General features: G+C 45.5%; 1 protein-coding gene across 3 annotated transcripts in view; it reads left to right on the top strand.

Moving 5' to 3' along the window:
* Positions 1 to 20,796, top strand: part of MYOF (myoferlin) — a 172,296-nt gene that overhangs the window by 142,847 nt on the left and 8,653 nt on the right. For all 3 annotated transcript variants that reach the window (XM_020908444.2, XM_070464107.1, XM_020908449.2), the window contains 10 exons: positions 675 to 773; positions 2,435 to 2,560; positions 4,794 to 4,949; positions 5,381 to 5,472; positions 9,361 to 9,531; positions 10,397 to 10,545; positions 12,703 to 12,842; positions 15,067 to 15,155; positions 15,246 to 15,341; positions 18,854 to 18,995. In XM_020908444.2, the coding sequence (XP_020764103.2) occupies positions 675 to 773; positions 2,435 to 2,560; positions 4,794 to 4,949; positions 5,381 to 5,472; positions 9,361 to 9,531; positions 10,397 to 10,545; positions 12,703 to 12,842; positions 15,067 to 15,155; positions 15,246 to 15,341; positions 18,854 to 18,995 (1,260 nt within the window). The remainder of the gene's footprint in view (positions 1 to 674; positions 774 to 2,434; positions 2,561 to 4,793; positions 4,950 to 5,380; positions 5,473 to 9,360; positions 9,532 to 10,396; positions 10,546 to 12,702; positions 12,843 to 15,066; positions 15,156 to 15,245; positions 15,342 to 18,853; positions 18,996 to 20,796) is intronic.

Below are 20,796 nucleotides of genomic sequence, written 5' to 3' on the forward strand. Positions count from 1 at the left end.
TACAGTCCAACTCTCACATCCATACATGACCACTGGAAAAACCATAGCCTTGACTAGACAGACCTTTGTTGACAAAGTAATGTCTCTGCTTTTCAATATGCTGTCTAGGTTGGTCATAACTTTCCTTCCAAGGAGTAAGCGTCTTTTAATTTCATGGCTGCAGTCACCATCTGCAGTGATTTTGGAGCCCAGAAAAATAAAGTCAGCCACTGTTTCCCCATCTATTTGCCATGAAGTGATGGGACCAGATGCCATGATCTTAGTTTTCTGAATGTTGAACTTTAAGCCAACTTTTTCACTCTCCTCTTTCACTTTCATCAAGAGGCTCTTCAGTTCTTCTTCACTTTCTGCCATAATGGTGGTATGTAAATATCAACAGGATAAGAGTAAAAACAAATGAATAGACTGTATCCATAGAATGCTAGAAAATTACCCAGCATAGCTGTGGCCATTAAAGTTGCACACATTTCATTGGCCAGGGATCATCACTTCACCTCCAGCTTCAAGGTGGAAGAATTCTTATTGTTTTGGTGCATGTAAACGAAAGTCATATAATCTCACTTCTTTCAGGTTCAGAAGCACCTGTTTCTCTTTTCTATTACATAGTTTTCCTGCAATGATTGGAAATCCAGGTCATCACTAAGGTTTTGCCATTTTGATGTGTCTTTCTTTAGGAGGAAGAAATTGTTGACTGGTGGAGTAAATTTTATGCTTCCACAGGGGAACATGAAAAATGTGGACAATATATTCAGAAAGGTTATTCCAAACTCAAGGTACCTGGGCCTATGCAACTGTGGGTGGGGGATGAACATGCGTTAAAACTGTTCGCAGACAGAGCTGAGTGAAAGCCTGAAAGGGCTGATGGTGGGGGCTGAGGGGGAGGGGCTAGGAGCATGTCTGGGGGAGCTGTCTTGTGATGGATTTTGGCTTTGCTGAGATTGCCAGGGCTTGAGAACAGCTGTTGATTTATGGTTTCTGTGACTGCCACTTTGGGGCTTGGGGACATCTGGCTGAGTGAGGGTTGGGATTGGGTTGGCACTGCACTAATTAGGCCTGTAAACGGCTTTCCAGTTTGACCAAGGGAGACTTTAGAAGTCACGGTGCTCTTGCAAAACAGCATGAAATATCAGCATGCTTCATTCTGTCCTCGATTCTGGGCATCAGTTTTACTAGCTGAGCAGTTGCATTTTTTTACATGCATGCAGCATACAATCACAACTGTGTGTTCAGGAGGGAGATGAGCTTTTGAACTAGGCAGATCTGGTTATGGATGATCTTTCTGTTAAGGGTTTGAATTTTCTAGTTCTTTATTCAGTTTTCTAGTAGTAAAGCTAAAGCGCAGGCTAACATTTTCAGAACAATGCATAGCAGAAAGATAAACTTTAAAAAGAGAAATATCAGGCCATTAAAATAATTATCTCACATGGAACTCTGCTCAATGTTATGTGGCATCCTAGATGGGAGGGGAGTTTGGGGGAGAATGGATATGTGTGGCTGAGTCCCTTTGCTGTTTACCTGAAACTATCACAACATTATTAGTTGGCCATACCCCCAATACAAAATTAAAAGTTAAAAAAAATTTTTTTTCTCCATCAAAGTGGAAAAATCCACATTCATGTGATTATCGTAACATCTCAATGTAGCTTAAGAAACACCAGCATGTAAAGAACCTCTCATTTAGAGAAATAAACTAGTCTGGTGGATCAGCCCCACAGTTCATCCTCTGCCTCTCCCTCTTTCCTTCTCTGCTTCTCCTCCTCTTCTTCTAGCTCTTTATCAAGGTATCATTTACATACAATAATTCATTGAGTTATGATTATATATACATACCTACATAAACCACTACCAAAACAAGGCAACAAACATTCCCATCTCCCCAGAAAACTCCTTTGTGTACCCCTTTCCAGTCAGTTCCTAGCAACCTGCCAACCCCCTTAGGCAGTCGATCTGATTTCATCATCACAGATATTTTGCCTGTTTTTATACTGTGTATAAGTGGACTCATACAATATGTATTTGTGTGTGTGTGGCTTCTATAGCCCAAGACAGTAGTTTTGAGATCAGTCATGTCATGTATATCAGTAGTTTGCCCCTTTTTATTGCTAAGTCATATTCCATTGTATGGATATATCATGACTTGTTTATCCATTCTCTGATGATGAAGCTGCTGTGGATATTCTTATACCATGCAGACATGTTTTCATGTCTCTTGGATGAACACCTAGGAATTCAACTTCTGTATCATAGTGTAGCTGGATATTTAAATTGCCAGACACTTTGCCAAAGTGTTTGTATCATTATGCACTCCAGCCGGCAATGTGAGAGTTCCAGTTGCTCCATCTATATTTCGTGTGTGTTTGATATTGTCAGTCATTTTGATTTTAGATCCCACCTGTGTTACAATGAGAAATTAAGAATCTGTTACGGTTTGCAGATATATGGTTGTGAACTAGAGGATGTAGAGGAATTCGAGGGCCTGACAGACTTCTCAGATACTTTCAAGCTGTTTCGAGGCAAATCAGATGAGAATGAAGACCCTTCTGTGGTAGGGGAGTTTAAGGTGAGTAAAATGTGTGTCTATCCTGTTTAAAATCCATCTCTATTTTCTTTATAGACCTAGGATAAAGGACTATTAGTCTCTGGGTCAGGGACCTATCCTCTGACACCTGAAGGATGCTTGGAAATGCTAACAAGGAAAAGGGCAGTGGGACTGGGAGCAGAATCCTCAAAGCCAGTCTTCCTGCTGATGCCAACCAGCCTTGAATCTTGTAGAGTCAGTCTCTCTAAGTCCCAACCCCCCACCACCACACACACATACACACACACATACATACACACGTCCCCCCACCCCCTCCCAGGCTTTCAGCTGGATCATCAGTACAACACCTTTCCAATCCATTGTCCTTGTTCCCTTTCTCATTCATGATCCAGTCCATCCTCCATACAACCAAATCCGATCATGTTTCTTGACCACTTGAAGGCATCGCTTGAGTTTCTACTTGGTCAAGTCTCAACTCCTCCCTAGGGTGGAGCTGGTCTTTCACAAACTTTTTGTCTTCCCTGCCACCACACCCTCTCCAAGCCCCAAACAACATCCTCTCACACCTTGGAGTCTTGGGACAAGGTCTTCATTCCCTGGATGCCCTTCCTTCCTGCTCTGAGGTCTGAAAAACTCCTACTCATTCTTTTTTTTTTTTTTCCTATTCATTCTTTTAAGTGCCAGCTCTGAAGTCACATTCTCTGTGAAGTGCTCCCTGATTGCTCCTGGCAGGGTGACTCACTCCTGCTCCAGGCTCCCTGGGTCCCCAACACTAGTAAAGCGCCTTTCACATCATAAGTATCTGCTTTCACATCTGCACCTCCCTCCAACCACAGGTAGCAAATCCATGTTACTTCTAACCCTTTCAATAGCAGACATTACTAATCAATCAGACCAGTTTACCCTACACGGGTCTCAAAATCCTTGTCATTAGAGCTCCTACCCCAGTGTTTGAAGACATCATGAGAGTCAAACCTATTTAACATCCCTGTGCCAGACTGGATTCCTTGAGTTCATTTTTTGGGCCCCCAGTACCTGGCACATGGCAGGTGCTCACTTCATGCTGCTTTACTGAATGAAAGTAGCTGGATCCTAAGACCCATATGTTCTGAATCCAACTTTAGTGCTTTCTCTTGTACATAAGCTGGTTTCAAGATAAAATATAAAGCCTCTCAAGCTGACCTGATGGCTCACTCATTCAAAAACCACTTACTGTGCCCCAGCTTCATGCCCAGCCCTGTGTTAGGTCCTGGAGATAGTGACAAACAAGAAATAGTTACCTCCTTCAGGAAGCTCACAGTCTAGTGAGGAAAATCTAGTGAGGAATATAGACAATAAATAGTAATGGTGCTCTGATAGCTCAGCTGGTAAAGAATCCACCTGCAATGCAGGAGACCCCGGTTCAATTCCTGGGTCAGGAAGATCCCTGGAGAAGGGATAGGCTACCCACTCCAGTATTCTTGGACTTCCCTTGTGGCTTAGCTGTAAAGAATCTGCCTGAAATATGGGAGACCTGGGTTCAGTCCCTGGGTTGGGAAGATCCCCTGGAGAAGGGAAAGGCTACCCACTCCAGTATTCTGGCCTGGCAGAATTCCATAGACTGTATAGTCCATGGGGTCGCAAAGAGTCAGACACAACTGAGCGACTTTCACTTTCAGTGAAGCAGCTGTCATTGCTGCAATAGGGATGAATGTGGTGTTAGAAGAAGATGTTAGGAAACTCATCCAACCCAGGGGCAGTCAGGGAGACTTCCTGGAAAAAGTGACACTTTTCAACTGAGACCTGAGGGATGAACAGGAGTTTGCCTGGGAGTGGAAGGGGGTTTAGGCAGTAATGCAAAAAAAAAAAGGGGGCGGGGGGGGAGAGGAAATCACCTTAGTATTTTATTGGGTTTAAAAAATAACCATTCTTATTCCTGTCTTCAAAAAATGTGCAAAATTTCACTCCTACCACCTCCTTTGCCATCACATTAGTCTAAGCCACTTCCATGTCTCCCCTGGGTTTTTGCCAGGCCTCCTGGCTTCAGCTCTGCCCTTTCTTCTCTCCTGTGATCTATTAATTACTTTCTCTTCCTTCACTTTCCCCATCAGAAACATGCCAAGCACACCACAACTTTCACAAAAGCAGTCCTTCCTCCCCCAGTCCCACAGCCCTCTGTGGCCGTCCCTCATGTCCTGGGGGGACTACACTGCCCTGAGCCCTCTGCTCCGGTCACCCAGGGCCCTGCGGCTCCATCTGTGTGTCTCTCTCTTAGGGCTCCTTCAGAATCTACCCACTGTCGGATGACCCCAGCGTGCCGGCCCCTCCCCGGCAGTTTCGGGAATTACCTGACAGCGTCCCACAGGAATGCACGGTTAGGATTTACATTGTTCGAGGCTTAGAGCTCCAGCCCCAGGACAACAATGGCCTGGTAAGAGTCTGGGTGTGGGGCCTTCTCCTGTAGCAAGATAATTACAGTCATCAACCACCATAATTGTCATGTTCCTTCTTTCTGGGCGTCTGTTATCTCTGGAGGGGAAAGATACTCTATCAAAACAATCTGTTCAGGAGGATGGTCCCAATGGGTATTTACCTAAGAGCTTGAAGGGAAGGGGCTTTGGAGCCGCTGGATCATCCTTCTCATTTTACAGATGTGACCTCAGAGAACTGCTTTGTCACTGCTCCCAGCCACCGCCTTTCCTCCAAAGGCACGCTGGCTGCATGGCGCCAAGAGGCAGCACTACCCAGACCTGGTCTGAGGCTGCCCCTTCTCATCACGAGTCACATCTGAGTCTGTCCCAGAAACTGACTTAAGTGGGCACCCCACAGTGACATAACCTGTCCTCTGTTTCATCCCCACAGTGTGACCCTTACATAAAAATAACACTGGGCAAAAAAGTAATCGAAGACCGAGACAACTACATCCCCAACACGCTCAACCCGGTGTTCGGCAGGTAACAGATATTTCCTAACGTTTTTCTGTGGTTCTTTTCTTCATGGCCTCCATGCTAAGGATGCATTATGTGCCACCAAGCTTTGCTCTTGAAAGCTGTGAAACTATGTCTATGAACTATTCAAATATTCAAGTCAGTGGGGCAGATAATGAATATGTAAATACATAAATAAAAGCATTTCTTGAAAGTAAAAAGTGCCATGAAGAAAATTAAACCAAGTCTGAGAGACCTGCTCTAAGACCTGGGGGCAAGGGTAATAGGACATGGATGGTAGGAGGCCCAGAAGTCCAGAGAGTTTGTGGCTTCTAGACAAGAAGAGTAGGCAGTGACTTCTGTGGAGTGACAGGGTGGTTCTCACACCCCAATCCTGTTGAACTCTCTTGTCTGGGATGCTTTGATTCCATTGTTTTGAGCCAGCATATGTGCTATTGACTCTGTTACCAAAAACGGAGAAGGGGGAAGAAAGTGATGGCATCAGATGTTCTGCTCCCTGTCTTCTGTTGGAGAAGATTCTTGAAATAGCATTACTATCTTTATCCTTGCCATTTGACATTTGTTTCTGCACTATTACACTGATCTCATCAGAACCTTCTCAAGGGCAAGGCAAACCAAGTGACCTCTAGAGGACCAGCTTTTGTCAGCTATGAACTCCTTCCACATTTAGTAATAGCTACTATTACATAATAGTAATAACTACTATTACAAGCTTCCCTGGTGGCTCAGTGGTAAAGAATCTGCCTGCTGATGCAGGAGATGCAGGTTCAATCCCTGGGTTGGGAAGATCCCCTGGAGAAGGAAATGGCAACCCACTCCAGTATTCTTGACTGGGAAATCCCATGGACAGAGGAGCCTGGCAAGCTACGGTCCATGGGGTCACAAAGAGTCGGACATGACTGGGTGACTAAACTACTATTTGCTGAGCCTTTATTGAGGGCTTGCACTATAGCAAGCCCTTCATAGAAAATATCTCAAGAATCTCACCACTCTGAGGGCCTACTGACAAAGAGGAAACTGAGGCACAAAGGGAATAAGCACCCAACTCTCCCCACTGGGGAGTGGCAGAACGGGGACCCGTGCCCCGGCCACCTGACTGCAGGGTCTGCGTGGCTGCCAGGCTGCACTTTGCAGCCACCGCCGTCTGATTTCCACCTCCGTGTCAGACCCTGCAGCCGGCAGGGCGGGGGGTCACGGCCCCACGTCACAGGGAGGGAAACAGGGCGCCCAAGCTGTGTGCACGATGCTGGTACATGGGGAAACCTAAACTTGGGGAGAAATCCTGACCAAGCCCCAGGCTTTCCCAACCACCTCGGTACTGCTTCATGCTTATGGCCAAGCCATCACCTGCAGGGCTTCCCTTGGTGGATCAGACAGTAAAGAATCAGTCTACAATGAGGGAGACCCAGGTTCAATCCCTGGACTGGGAAGATCCCCTGGAGAAGGGAATGGCTACCCTCCTGGAGAATCCCATGGACAGAGAAGCCTGGCGGGCTACAGTACATGGGGTCACAAAGAGTCGGACACAACTGAGCAACTTTCACATCACCTGTAGAAAAATGTTCTTTGCAAAAAACATTTGCACAGTGTTGTTTTTCCCCAGAACACTACCGAGAAGGAGAATACCTTGTTTTTATTTGACGTGTGGCTGGTATCTTAATTTCTGGCTTTATTATCCTGCCCATCTGCTGCTTCTCCTGTGTGTTGGATGGTACCCTTACACATTCCTTCCCTCTCTCACCTGTGAGTGTGCACACACACCCACATCCACCCACACGCGCGCACACACACACCCCCAGATACCCACAGCCACACACACACACCCCCACAGCTACACACCCACCACACCCCTCACACACACACACACACACACACACACATTACATTCCCCCCACACACACACACCCGCTCTGTGCTGCACACCCCAGGGCCGGGTGCCAGAGCCAGGCAGTGGAAATAATCCTCTGGCATGGCAATATGATCGTTTTCCTTTTCTTCCGCTGATCCAGCCCTGAGGTCTAGACAGGAAAAGGCATGCAGGGCAGGAAGGAGGGCCCCATGCGAGGGAGACAGGGAAGCAGGGAAAGCCAGCTTTTATGGGAGGAAAGCAGCCCTGCCTGCATCCCTGTCTTGGAGAAGCCAAGCACAAGCTTAATTAAGTGGCAGGAAAAGTCTTGCTCAAGCCGCCTCAGGAGGAAGTGATGCCGTCAGGCTCCACGTGGCCAATCCCCATCTGGCGAACTCAGAATTGGCTCCATCCAGCAGGGTGGAGTCAGGGAGACCCCAGCTCTGCAACCCCTCCTAGGCTCCAGGCCCTGGCCTCAGTCTTACCGGGTGACTTTCTTCTCAGCAGAGACTCTCAGGAATTCTGGGACAGAGATTCAGGAAAGAGCGTACTTTCTTATGTGCACGGTATTGTTATCACATCACATTCAATGGAATGTTAGTCTGCCAGAAAGATGTTAATTGGTGTTCCAAGGAAAAGCATATTTCTTAATCAAACCAGGATGCTTGGGTTAAAATGATAACTGCAGGATTTCTCAGAATCTTCAGTTTGCCCAGATGAACACCAGAAGAAGTGGTTTTCAGCCTTATTTGAGCAAAGAATTCTTTTTCTCAACAGACACATATTACCTGTCCCTTGTGATTCAGCAATGGAATTTGGGGGCATGTGTGGATATGGTCTAGTTGGGACTATAGCCCCTTCTCTCCTGGGCTGTCTGCCTTTTGCAGGCATCGTCTGGCTGCAGAAGTCTGGGGAAGTCACTGAGATGTGTCTAGGAGACCCCTGGAAGCTTGTCTCCAGAACTCCACTGATGTACACCCTTCTATTCCAGAGATTAATAGTTCTGGCTCTTTGGGCAAGAACCGGGCCACACACCAGAGTGACAGGAGGAGGGGCAGAGGCACGGGGGAGAGGAGAGATTTGAGGGGCCTCTCACAATTTGTGGTCCAGAGTTTGTTGAGCACCTGCGAGGGGACCCGCCCCTCTGTGTGCAAGTACAGAGCCAAACCCCGGCCATCCGGAGCTCACGCCGTACAGTCATTACCCTCTCAGAACTGGCGCCACATTGCTCACCTGCCACAGAAACTACTGTTTGATTATCTGGTGGTCTCTCAGAAGGGTTTGTGTTTTCATACGGATACTATAGGAAAGCCTTCAAGAATCAGTGGAGAGCCAGAGAGCCTGGGAGGAGAGAGGGAGCCTTCTTGGCAGCTTTCCATTGCCCTCCTCCTGACCCCCATGTTCCCGTGGGGTTAGCCCAGGATGTTCCATGGTGTAGTGGCCTCTTGTTGAGACAAAAAAGGGAACACGGGGGGTTATAAATCAGGGTGCTTGTGCATTACTGATCCCCAGATGGGTAGAGATGCCTGGCTGCCCTGGAAATAGGCATGTGTGCTAATAATATTAATACTACTATAATTCTTAACAATAAGTATTATTTAATATATAATTACATTATTATTATTGCTAGTGAATTTTGAGTAATGCCCTCATACCAAATGCTCTCTAAACATTTATTCCCTTGACCCTTACAACAACATGAGCTGGTAGGGATTATTATCCCCATTTTACAGATGAGAAAACAGAGCACAGACACGTTAAATAATTGACCTAGGGTCCCACAGCTAGTAAGCAGCAAAACTGGGATTTTCCTTAGGCACTTAAAGCCCCGGATCTTCTCCTGAGCAAGCATATACTCTGTTGTTGTTTTTATTCCTGACGTGTAGTACTTCTCAAGCACCACCTGTCGCCCACCACCCACCTTGCTATCCTGGCCATCACATCCTCCTCCCATGGCCCAGAGAGTCTGTGCAGAGCTATGGAGTATGCAAGACACCTGGGGGGAGGGGAGGGGTCGAGCAATTCTAATCTCACTTTCATTTATTCAGAATGTATGAACTGAGCTGCTACTTACCTCAAGAAAAGGATCTGAAAATTTCTGTCTACGATTATGACACCTTTACCCGCGATGAAAAAGTAGGAGAAACGATTATTGATCTGGAAAACAGATTCCTTTCCCGGTTTGGGTCCCACTGCGGCATTCCTGAGCAGTACTGTGTGTAAGTGGCTTGGGATGTAAACGCTGACTGTTGCATCTAACGTTAGTGCTGGGGAAGCTCTGATGCTCTACCTCAAGCCTGTCTTCACTAAGCCTCGGACCCTTTAAATCAGGAGGGAGAAGGGCTTTTCTGGAGGCTCAGATGGCAGAGGTCCCCTGTGGGAGGGAAGGGCTACCCACTCCAGTACTCTTGACTGGAGAATCCCATGGACAGAGGAGCCTGGTGGGCTTCAGCCCATGGGGTTCCAGAGAGTCAGACACGACTGACTAACGCTTAGGAAGAAGCAGGGCCGTAGCACTGCACAACTGCAGGGGGCGCTATTCGCATTGGCATCTGTATACCACACTGGCCCCTGGGGCAGTACAGTGCTCAGTGAGGATGGCACAGGTGGCAAAGCCTGCAGAGCCAGTCCCTCCCCTCCCCTTCTTCCTACCCCTCCCTCCGTGATGCCAGGGACGGAGAGCTAGCAATGTTTGATGGTGGAGATTCCCTGCTCCTCCCCACAAACTGGTCAGTTTTGTGGTGATCCTGCTTCCCTAAGTGCTAAACAGTGTCCCTCTGTATTATTCAATGAGATATAGCTTGTGATTTCTAATTTATGTTTGCCTATTATGATTATGGTGATCTCAAACTCTTCATTATCTACAGAGGGCCAGAGAGGGGGAGGACCAGTTAGCGAAGGCCAAAATAACTCTGGATTTTAAGTCTCTAAATCCTAAGTAGATTTCTAGGCAAAAGCCAATGTCTAGAGTGCATTCCCCATTACCCCCATTACATGAACATGCCTTTAAGTATGTGTGTGTATGAATCTAAGAAGAACTTGTGTGCCCTGCGGTAACTCTGAGTGTGGCATTATTATTCACAGTTCTGGAGTAAACACCTGGCGAGATCAATTGAAACCAACACAGTTGCTTCAAAATGTGGCCAGATTCAAAGGCTTCCCACCGCCTGTTCTTTCGGAAGACGGAAGTAGCATCAGATATGGAGGAAAAGACTACAGCCTAGATGAATTTGGTAAGCACACTGCCATGGATTGCAGGCTGGTTGCAAGGTATAGCAGCACATGTATGCTGCTGGGTTTGCGTTACAGAGGGGGTGGGCAGAGTGGTACCCTAACACCACAGGGAGTTCCACGCACATGACTGTCTAACAAAAGCCCCATTATGCTAGAGTTTTACAATCATGTCAGGTGTCAAAATGGACACGTTTTCTTGTCTGGCTTATGTTTCACTTGACCTTTTTAGGTCATAGCTATTTGAGCTCTGAACACAAAGTTCTGATAATTAACTTATTTCCATGTGATGTATAATTAGCTCAGAAGTGCTCAGATGATAGGGCAAGAATTTCTCTTCCAATATTATTCCATCATTCTCCCAACCCTAAGAAGGCTCAGGGATGCTGGGGGCTAATTTGAAGAATCTGCTGAGTTCACATCTGGTTCATGTCCGAACTTGGGGTCTTGCTCTTTCCTGAGCAGTAATTTATAATGCAATCTGTCCTGACACATAAACAGCAAACTGCATTATGACATAGACTGAAATCAGCTTAATAGAACATAAGAGTTGTGGCATGATTCAGTATTTTGTAGGCAAGAGGGTTTTCCAGAGGGGCTGGCATGAGGCTGGTTTTGAGGGCGCATGGGATATCTAGAGAAAGCTGAACAAAGATACACAGGAATGGAAGTGCTTCCTCATCCTCAACTGTTTATTCCTGGCATTGTAAGAAACTGTATTTGTCTTTCTATCTGAAAGAGGACTTGAAGACTTGGTCAATATCAGGGATTATTAGATGTTTAACGAATGATGCTGTTTACATCAGAACTTGCAAAGGGCATTGGAAATAAACTGGCAAGCAACATGGCCTCATAGAGACAACTACCCCAACAATCAAACAACACCCCCCAAAAGCTGTATCAGTCAGGGTTGTTCCCATTACTTTGGCCCCATAACGAATCATCCCAAAACTTAGCTGCTGAAAAAAACCATTTTGTGTTTTTCAAAAGTTGTATTGGTGTATTTGATTTATAATGTTGTGTTTCTGCTGTACAGAAAAGTGAATCAGTTATATATGTATAGCCACTCTTTTTTAGAGTCTTTCCCCATATAGCAACCATTTTGTTTTGCTCACAGTCTTGTGGGTTAGCCATTCAGGAAGGGCTCACCTGGGCACTTCTCACTTAAGTGGCAGTTGACTGCTGTCAGATGTTGGCCGGGGCTGCAGTCACCTGAAGTCTTGATGCCCAGGATGACCCTTGGCTGGGAGCTCATCTGGGCCTGATGACCAGAGCACCTACCCAGGCCTTTCCCATAGGGTGCTATCTGGGCACCCAGGCTCCTTACATGGCTGGCAGCTTCCCTTAGAGCAAGTGATCCAGGAAGACCCATGTGGTCTTTCATGCTTAGCCTTAGAAGTAACACAGCATCCTTTCTTTAGTGGTCAAATAGGTCTGCAGATTCAAAGGAGAGGACTTAGACCCCCCAATTCTCAATGGGAGTGACAGAAAATTTGGGAGTCTGTTTTTTTAAATGCCACAGTGATACTAGCTAGCTACTATAACAGTTAAGCTTAAAAATGTTAGTGGTTTAACACAATAGAAGTTTATTTCTCATAAATTCAAAACAGGTACTCCTACAGGCGGGTGGTCCTCTTCCAAACAGTCCTTCATGGGTTAGGCTCTTTCACCTTGCAGCTCTGCCCATCGTCACCTCAGGTTTCTAAGGTCACCGTTTTCTTCTGCATCCAGAAGAGAAGGTGCCAGAGGTGATCCTACATGAGAGGGTATTACGAGCTGGACCTTGAAGGACACACCCATCACTTCCAACTATGTTAGTCTAGCCTACCTTGTTTGCATGGCCACGCCTACCTGCACACGAGTCTGGCCATGAGCCCCTGACACCAGCATAAATGGGGGTTGCTCTTACAGAGTTTGGAGTGTTTTTGATCTCTTTGCTATTTGCAGTCCACAAGTCAGGAATGAACTTGGTTGGGCAGGGCTTCTGGTCAGGGGCTGTTTCTATCAACAACTCTTTCACAGGCTGCAGTTCACACACTGGCACTGCCTGACTGTGTTTTGCAAAGTCTGGGCTGAAGTGCTGAGAATCCCTCAAGGCTGAACTGTTTCTGGATGCCCGTCCTGTTTCATTGTCCTTTAAAAATATATATGTATTGCAGAAGCAAGCAAAATCCTGCACCGGCACCTTGGGCCCCCCCAGGAGCGCCTCGCCCTTCACATCCTCAGGACTCAGGGGCTGGTTCCTGAACATGTGGAAACAAGGACTTTGCACAGCAGCTTCCAGCCTAACCTCTCCCAGGTAAAGTGCTCTCCACCTCTGAACATGCATCACCCACACCCCAAAGGCGGTGGCAATAGCTGACACAGACTTGCCTTGTTTATTCTTTTGGATACTTTAAGCTATATGAAAAATAGAAATGAAGCTCAGATTAGCTGCATTCCTGAGGGGAATTTAGTGGGTAAAGAATCCACCTGCCAATGCAGAAGACCAAGAGATGTGGATTTGATCCCTGGGTCGGGAAGATCCCCTGGAGTAGGAAATGGCAACCCACTCCAGTATTCTTGCCTGGAGAATCCCATGGAGAGAGGAGCCTGGTGGGCTACAGTCCATGGGGTCGCAAAGAGTTGGGCAGGATTGAGGTGACTGAGCGCACACATACACGCATACACGAGGGGGATTTATTGTAAGAATTTTCAGGTAACTCACTAAATCCAGACAGGAGAGTAACAGTGACTCAGAACAAACTTGGGCCAGGATCTTGCCCTGTCTTTTGTCTATTTCTGAGTCTCCTTTAGCCTGCACTTTTCCTATGAGCACCTTCCCATATGTCAGAATATTGTGGACGGTTTCTGAGTTTTGTATATTATAATGTAGCCCCACCTGCTTCCAAATGTGGAAAGGATGGGTTGCCCTAACTTGGTCCCTTCATCCACCACCAGACCACTGAGCTCTAGCCAGGAGGACAGAGTACAATGAACAGGGTGGATCATCACAGGCACCATGTGGATAGTGACGGGGGAAGGTCAGTTCCCAGAGAAGCAAGGGGAGACATGGAAAATGACAAAATAGTCTATGTGGAAGCTTGTTAGAATGAAGATTCCCAGACCATGCCTGCAGAGATTCAGTAAGTTTGGGGTGGGGCCAGGAATCTGAATTTGTAACAAGTATCCGGAAAGGTTCTGATGCAGATAGTTAGAAAATCACACTTTAAGAAATATTAATATAATGGATGCAAATATTGTTGACGTGGATAGCAGAACCGTGGTCTCTTAAGAAGTGAGTACAAGTTGGGCTGGGCTTAGATTGTTTTGTCACTCACTTTTATTCTGTTCCCTATTTTCATATCTCCCTTCTCTTATTCCCCTCAAAGAGCCCATTTCTCCTCCTCTTCCCCCTCCCACCTCTCAAATGAATAGTCTTAAGACATAACAAACCAAGGAAGATTTCTCCCTGGGCATCCACCAACACTTGCATCACCTCTACCTACATATTGGACAGACTGTGGCTGGGTCTTAGGAGACACAGCTAATGAGGAGATGGCGAATTTCTTGATGTATGCTAGACCCTTGAGCCCTCGAGATTAGTTGGAAGAGAGTAAGGATCACAGTAAAATATATCGCTTTCCAAGAGCCCCAGTTAATTCATTTTGATCACAATGCATTAGGAAGCCAACCTAGTGGTTTCCTTGGCAACTTTCTTAAAGACCAGTCTGTTTTTGTCATGAAGGCAGAGTATACAGAACATCCAAAAACAGTCTGGGGAACTTAAATTGGTTTGTATGGTTGATAGAGTGTGTTAACGGCATTCCTAGGCTGTCTGGAAGAATATTCCAGTCAGATAAATGGGCCTGGTCTGTAGCTGTCAAAGATATAAAGGGAGGTGAGGGGAGCTCATCAAGATGGTGGCACAAGCGTCAGTCCAGGCTTTCACTCTCCACGTTCCTGCAAGCCCCCTTCCAGGCGGTGGGCCCTAGCAAGCAAATGCAGGGAGCCCTCGGTTTGGTGAATGGTAATTTTTTTTACATTGAGTCTCTCCTTTGAAAGTGCGGCTATTTTTCTTTTACAAAATTAAGTACATGTTTACATTATTTTTATTTTCTCTCCCAAGGTAAGTGGAGAAACCCTTGGGTGTCACAAAACTGACAATGATAGCAAGTAGACAGTCTGGTGATGGAGAGATGGTGTGACAACTGTTCTGAGTCACTGTAAGAGGGAGTATGTGTGTTTGGGGTTGTGTTAGTGATGGCAAGCCCCTCATTTTATTAACCAGGGAAGACTCAGATTATGATAAAGTAGGCACAGGTAGAGACTCCTGGGAGAGAATGGAGGGTGGATGGCCTAAGTGACACTGAAGGTGTAAGATTCATCTTGATTTGCTCTTTTACTCCATTTTTCTTGCCTTCCATATGGACTAATAAATTAGGAGACCTGCACTAGTTTCACTGAAGATGTATGAAAGAAAATTGTAGTCTCTACCACCCATAATGTAACTTCATTTCTCTTTTCATTGTTGAATGGTTTAGGGAAGACTTCAGATGTGGGTGGATGTTTTCCCCAAGAATTTGGGGCCACCAGGCCCTCCTTTCAACATCACACCCCGGAAAGCCAAGAAGTAAGTAATTTTGAGACCCTGCTATATCTCACTGGGGTCTTAGTTCAGGACCTGAAAGGAAAAAACACCTTCAAAATGTGCTTCTTGTAGATACTACCTGCGTGTGATTATCTGGAACACCAAGGATGTTGTCCTGGATGAGAAAAGCATCACAGGAGAGGAAATGAGTGACATCTATGTGAAAGGGTAAGGCTGACATGCAAGAGCCTCTGAAAGACTCAGAGAACAAAGCAGACTCTCCTTCATGAGTGTTCCATTATAGGATCTTGATTATTGAAGATATTATGTCTTACTGGGCTTCCCAGGTGGTGCTAGTGGTAAAGAACCCACCTGCCATTGCTTAGGAAGAAAGCTCCAGGGAGACAGAGAGAGAGAGAGAGAGAACAGGAAGAAAAGCCTGCATGTATGTTATTTATGAGCAGCGGCATCTGATACCTATAAGAAAAAAAAAAAGGTTTTGTTTAGTTTATTAAGCAGATTTTTTATTTATGAGACTTTTTAGTTATGCAGTTCATTTTTATTCCTTTTTGATACTTTGAGTAACCTTAGAGACAGAAGTAGAGCTCCCAAGGTTTTTTTTTTTTTTTTAATATATTACCTGAAGTTAACATCCATGGAAAAGAAGAAACATTAAGCTTTTTTTTTTTTAAATCATTTATTCCACCAATATTTACTGAGTGCCTGCATCCAATGTGTAAAGTGTCATAGGTGTTCATTATTCTGTTACTTGCATAATTCAATTCCAAATAATCCATGTTGGTGTCAGTTTTGTGCTATACACCGATGATGTATACAGAACCCAAGGATTAGGAAGTCAGACACTGGGGTCAAATTAGCTGGGTTGAAATCTGGTGGTTTCCCTACTAGCTGGGCAAGTTAGCAAACTCACTATTCCTCATCAGTAAAATGGAGATGACAGTATCCACCACTCTGGAATATTCAGAAGACTGGGTTACTCAAAGCATTTAGGATAGCACCTGGCAGATAGTAAACACTATGTGCATTAACCAGGATTCGCCAGAAAAAAGGACAAGTAGGACGTGTGTGTGTGTAGGAAGAGGGAAAGACAGAGAAACAAAGGCGGGATGAGAAAGATTTGTTATGGAGGCTAAAAAGTCCACGACTGGTCACCTGCAACCTGGAGACCCAGGAAAGCTGGAGGTATCATTCAGTCTGAGTTCAAAGCCTCAGAATCAGGGGAGCCCATGGTATATATCCCAGCCTGAGGTCAGGAGAAGATGACCCGAGATGTCTTGGTTCAATCAGTGAGACAGAAAAAGCGGGTAAATTCCTCCTTCCTCTGTCTTTTTGTTCTATTTAGGTCCCCAGTAGACTGGATGATGCCACCTACATTTGGGAGGGCCATCTACTTTACCTAGTCCATCGATTCAAATTCTAGTCTCATCCAGAAACATTCTCATAGACACACCCCAAAATAATGTTTAATCTGGGCACCCCACAGCCAGTCACATTGACACATAAAATTAACAATCACACTATAAACTTACTATTCCACATGAATTGAGTTTGGTTCCTTGATAAGTAAAAGATAGACTTGTTGAAATTTAATATATTCATAAAGTGAGAATAAAGTTTCACTTATGATCCCAAGTGGCCTTCAATCAAACCTCTGTTAAAGACATAATTATTGTCATTTAGGTTCACTCTACACAGGGAATGTTTCATCAAGTACTTCATTATTCTTTCTCATTTCAGGATATTATTACCATTCCCCAAGGAAAATTAATTCTGGCTAATTATATATATGCAAATTTATTTGACTATCATAAGCATTTTTTTCCAATCAGGGAAACAAACTCAAGTAATACTGGACTGAGAGATAACTCTGGTAATCAAAGAATAAAACACAACCTAAAATACCATGTCAGGACTTCCCTGGTGGTCCAGTGGTTGGGAATCCATGCTTCCAAAGCAGGGGGTTTTGGGTTCAATCCCTGGTAAGCAAACTGGGATCCCATGTGCTGCATGGTGTGGCCAAAATATTAAAAAACTTAAAGTGCCATGTCACATTTGGAATGAAAAGTCTAAATACCGTATGTAAAAGGATGAATAATGCACAAATAACATGCCTAGCACTATACCCACATGGGTATTACATACAAGTACATACACCAAGAGTGGCTGTTTACCTTGTTTTCAAATTAAAATGTGAAAAGATTCATAAGAAAGGAGAGGGAAGAGCTACAGGGGTGAGCCATCTGGGGAAGGATGATGGTGCCAATTAGGGTTGAGTTATAAGCTGAAGTTACCACAGTCATAGCCAAAAAGTATGGTCTCTCTTCATTGAGCTAGTTCAAAAGCTTAAATGTTAATTGTCAAAAGGAATATTTCAACTCAGTTATTTGGTTAGTCCATTGATGAGAAAAAGTAAAATTACCAGTCGACTGCTATTAATACCACTACTAACAGGACCCAGTATTAGCACATGACTTTCTAGTCTCTGTGGTCCTTTGAGGCGGAGTAATAGTCCTGTACTTAGGAGTCAGATAGACCTGGGAGTTACACTTAATTCTGTCCCTTACTGGATATATGAGACGCAGATCCTCTCTGAACCTCAGTTTCCTCATCTGTGAGATGGAGCTAGTTATCAGCTGGAAAGAATAAACTAAGGCATGCTAATACCTGGTTTGTAGCAGCTGATCCTTAACATGTGTTAAGGATCTCCCTCTTCCCACTCTGGCCTTTCTCATTCTGTCCTCAGGCTGACCATGTGAAGGAAGCATGTATCATTAACCTCGTTTTACAGATGGGAAATGAAGCTCAGAGAGTCAATGGCAGAGCAGGTTCACAGCCAGGCCTGCCTCCTACTGACCATCTCTATCTAGGGGGTCCAGGCAGCAGTATTTCTGAAAGCTGCCCCAGTTGATGCTAATGTGTAGTCGGTACTCAGATTCATGCATTCCACCGCTTTCGCCGTCTCAAATCTCATGTGCCTCTGGTTCCAAACCAGAAGTCTTCCCCATAGTTGGCGGATGTGGTAACACTTTCTCCCAGACATGCTCATTCATCCCTCTAACCCGTCTGCCAGGCACAGGCCAAAGAGAACTTTCCAAATGTCAAAAGTTAAGATGTTCACTTGTTGGTAGAATTGAATTTTCATAGATAGGAGTATGGATGCAGCAGATTACATCTCCCTCGCTCATCTCAATTAATGTGATCATAGTACATTTAAGAAGAATTTAAAAAGGAAGCTGTAAGATTACTTGAGTCGTGCCTGTTTTGTTTGCTTAAGTAAAATATGGGAAAGGAAATGCTGAAATTTTGAACTAACCCACATTCATTGAGCCTATCAGCGGTGATGACAGACAGCAATGAGTTATAGTTAGGGAGACTAAAATCGTAGCCGGCAAGCTTCACCATTCCCAAAATAGAAGCTAAGTTGTTGATATTTTCCAGAAAATTTCACCTTATCCCTGTTAACTGAAGTCTAAAGGGTTTCCTGCTCTGGTTTTAGAGGAATTCTATTTTATTTGGCTACAACCTGTGTTGGATGCACCAGAGTGCCTTCCCTTCATAAATCACCACCCCCGGCCTCCCCAGTTCCGGAGATAACTGGAACCTGCCCAAGAAAAGTGCATTAATTCTCCTGCCCTTCACTCTCCTAATCACTGCACTATTTTGTGGCCAGATTACTTGTCAATCACATGAAGCTAAGTCTGTTTGCTCCTGCTTTTCAGCTGGATTCCTGGCAATGAAGAAAACAAACAGAAAACAGATGTCCATTACAGATCCTTGGATGGCGAAGGGAACTTTAACTGGAGATTTGTCTTCCCTTTTGACTACCTCCCAGCTGAACAGCTCTGTCTCGTTGCTAAAAAAGTGAGTTCTGAAATGTGCCAGTGGGGTGAGGATGTCATGGGTCTTTCTTAATGTGGACACTCAGAAAAGGTTGCAGGTGCTCAGCACCTTGGAGGTCATAGGTCCAGCTCCCTCTTGGTAAGGTGGGGATTCAGAGACCCCAGTGGTGCATATACTTGCCCAGGGTCACACAACTCTAGTAGGTATTTGTGTAGTTAGGAGTAAAAGGAAGACAGCTTTTCTTCTCCTGACATGTTGGCAGCTGGGGGAAGGATCTGGTAAAAGACCCCTGTGTCTATACATACCCCAACCTAAGTATATATTTATGTCATGGGAGACCGATTTCTTCCCCTGATAAAGAGAACTGCTGGACTAGCTAGCCAGAGACAAAATATTAATGTAGGTGCAATTTCCCACTTACCTTCCTTATTAAACTTAAGCATCTGCCTTCCTTCCTTCGGGAGCACTTCCATGAGGGTTCAGGGCCCTCCTGGTCTTAATTTATAAGACTCTGGGTTATAGAACTCAACTCAAACTGACTTGTACCAAAAATGTGATTTATTGGTTCACATTACCAAAAAGGCCAGGGTTGACTGGCTTAAGGAACGTCTGGAGCCCAGGTTTGTCTTTAGAAACTGCAGTCACCCCCTCCACCCCTCTGCCTTCACCCATAGGCCTCACTCCTTGGTGGAGGTAGGGTGGCTACCAGCAGGTCTCAGTAGAGAGAGATCAAGTCCCCAAAGGCACCAACCAGCGTTCTGAGATTGGACCCCAGAGCTGGTCTGTCTGAGGCTGAGTGCCCCTCTCTGAGCCAGCCAATGGTGCCCAGGGATGCAGTGTCCTGAGTGGTGCAGCTCTGGAGTTAAGGATGAAGTCAGTCCTCCCCAAACTGCATGGACTGGAGGAACAGAATCTCTAAGAGAAATCTGTGGGGCAGGTAATAACAACAGCTGTCTTTTATAGGCCCGTGTCCCATTTCTCCTCCCAACCATATTCCATAAACTTTTCCTAGCTCTGCCCCAGTCACCTCTTCCTCCTACACGTGAATCAGCATACAGCCCCCTCCTGTCCCAGCAGGCCAGGCCCTACCTGCTGCTGATGCTCTAGTGAGCACTTTTTCTGTTTAGGTGAGATGAATGCCTTCCAACGGCCCTTTTTAAAGATGCGGAGGTTCATCCTGGTGCTGAACCATGCATACTTTCAAATGTTGAGACAGACCGGGGGGAAGGTGAGGGGTTTGGGGTCAGTTAGGCCTTTAGGTAAAGTTTCCTTTCCTGTTTACTCATATCTAAGCTGGACCTCTCAGCATCCTGAGTAACCCCACACAGGAGAGTCGGGTGAGGCCAGACAATGGTGGAGTGGGCTTCTTGGCCCCTCAGAGCCAGGCCTCTAAGTCCTGCAAAGGGAAAAACCAACAACCCAATAATCTTCTTTCAAATTCATGAAGTATTGGGGGAATTCCCTTTCTTCTGGGGCCAGAGGAACTTAGGTGTAATCAGGCCATGGAGGTGTCATGATCCTTGGCTGATACTGTCTGAGCAGAGGCAGGGACCAGAGGTGACAACCTGGAGGAACCTCACCCCATCCTCTCCGCACCTAACTCGAGTCCGAAGGATCACAGGGTCTTAGTTTTACAGTATGTAAAACTAGTAATATTTTTCAAAAACCACAAATGTCAGCAATTTTAAATCTGCACTGATAGGAGTGAAATGTGGGCCGCCATCTCTCACCCCCACGTGGAATGAGTGTGCTCAGACATCCCTGGGACGGTTGGGGGTGGGGCGGGGAGATTGCTGGGCAGAAGTAACACCCCAGCAGGGGA

The sequence above is a fragment of the Odocoileus virginianus genome, unplaced genomic scaffold (genome assembly GCF_023699985.2).
Source record: "Odocoileus virginianus isolate 20LAN1187 ecotype Illinois unplaced genomic scaffold, Ovbor_1.2 Unplaced_Contig_15, whole genome shotgun sequence".
Taxonomy (NCBI): domain Eukaryota; kingdom Metazoa; phylum Chordata; class Mammalia; order Artiodactyla; family Cervidae; genus Odocoileus; species Odocoileus virginianus.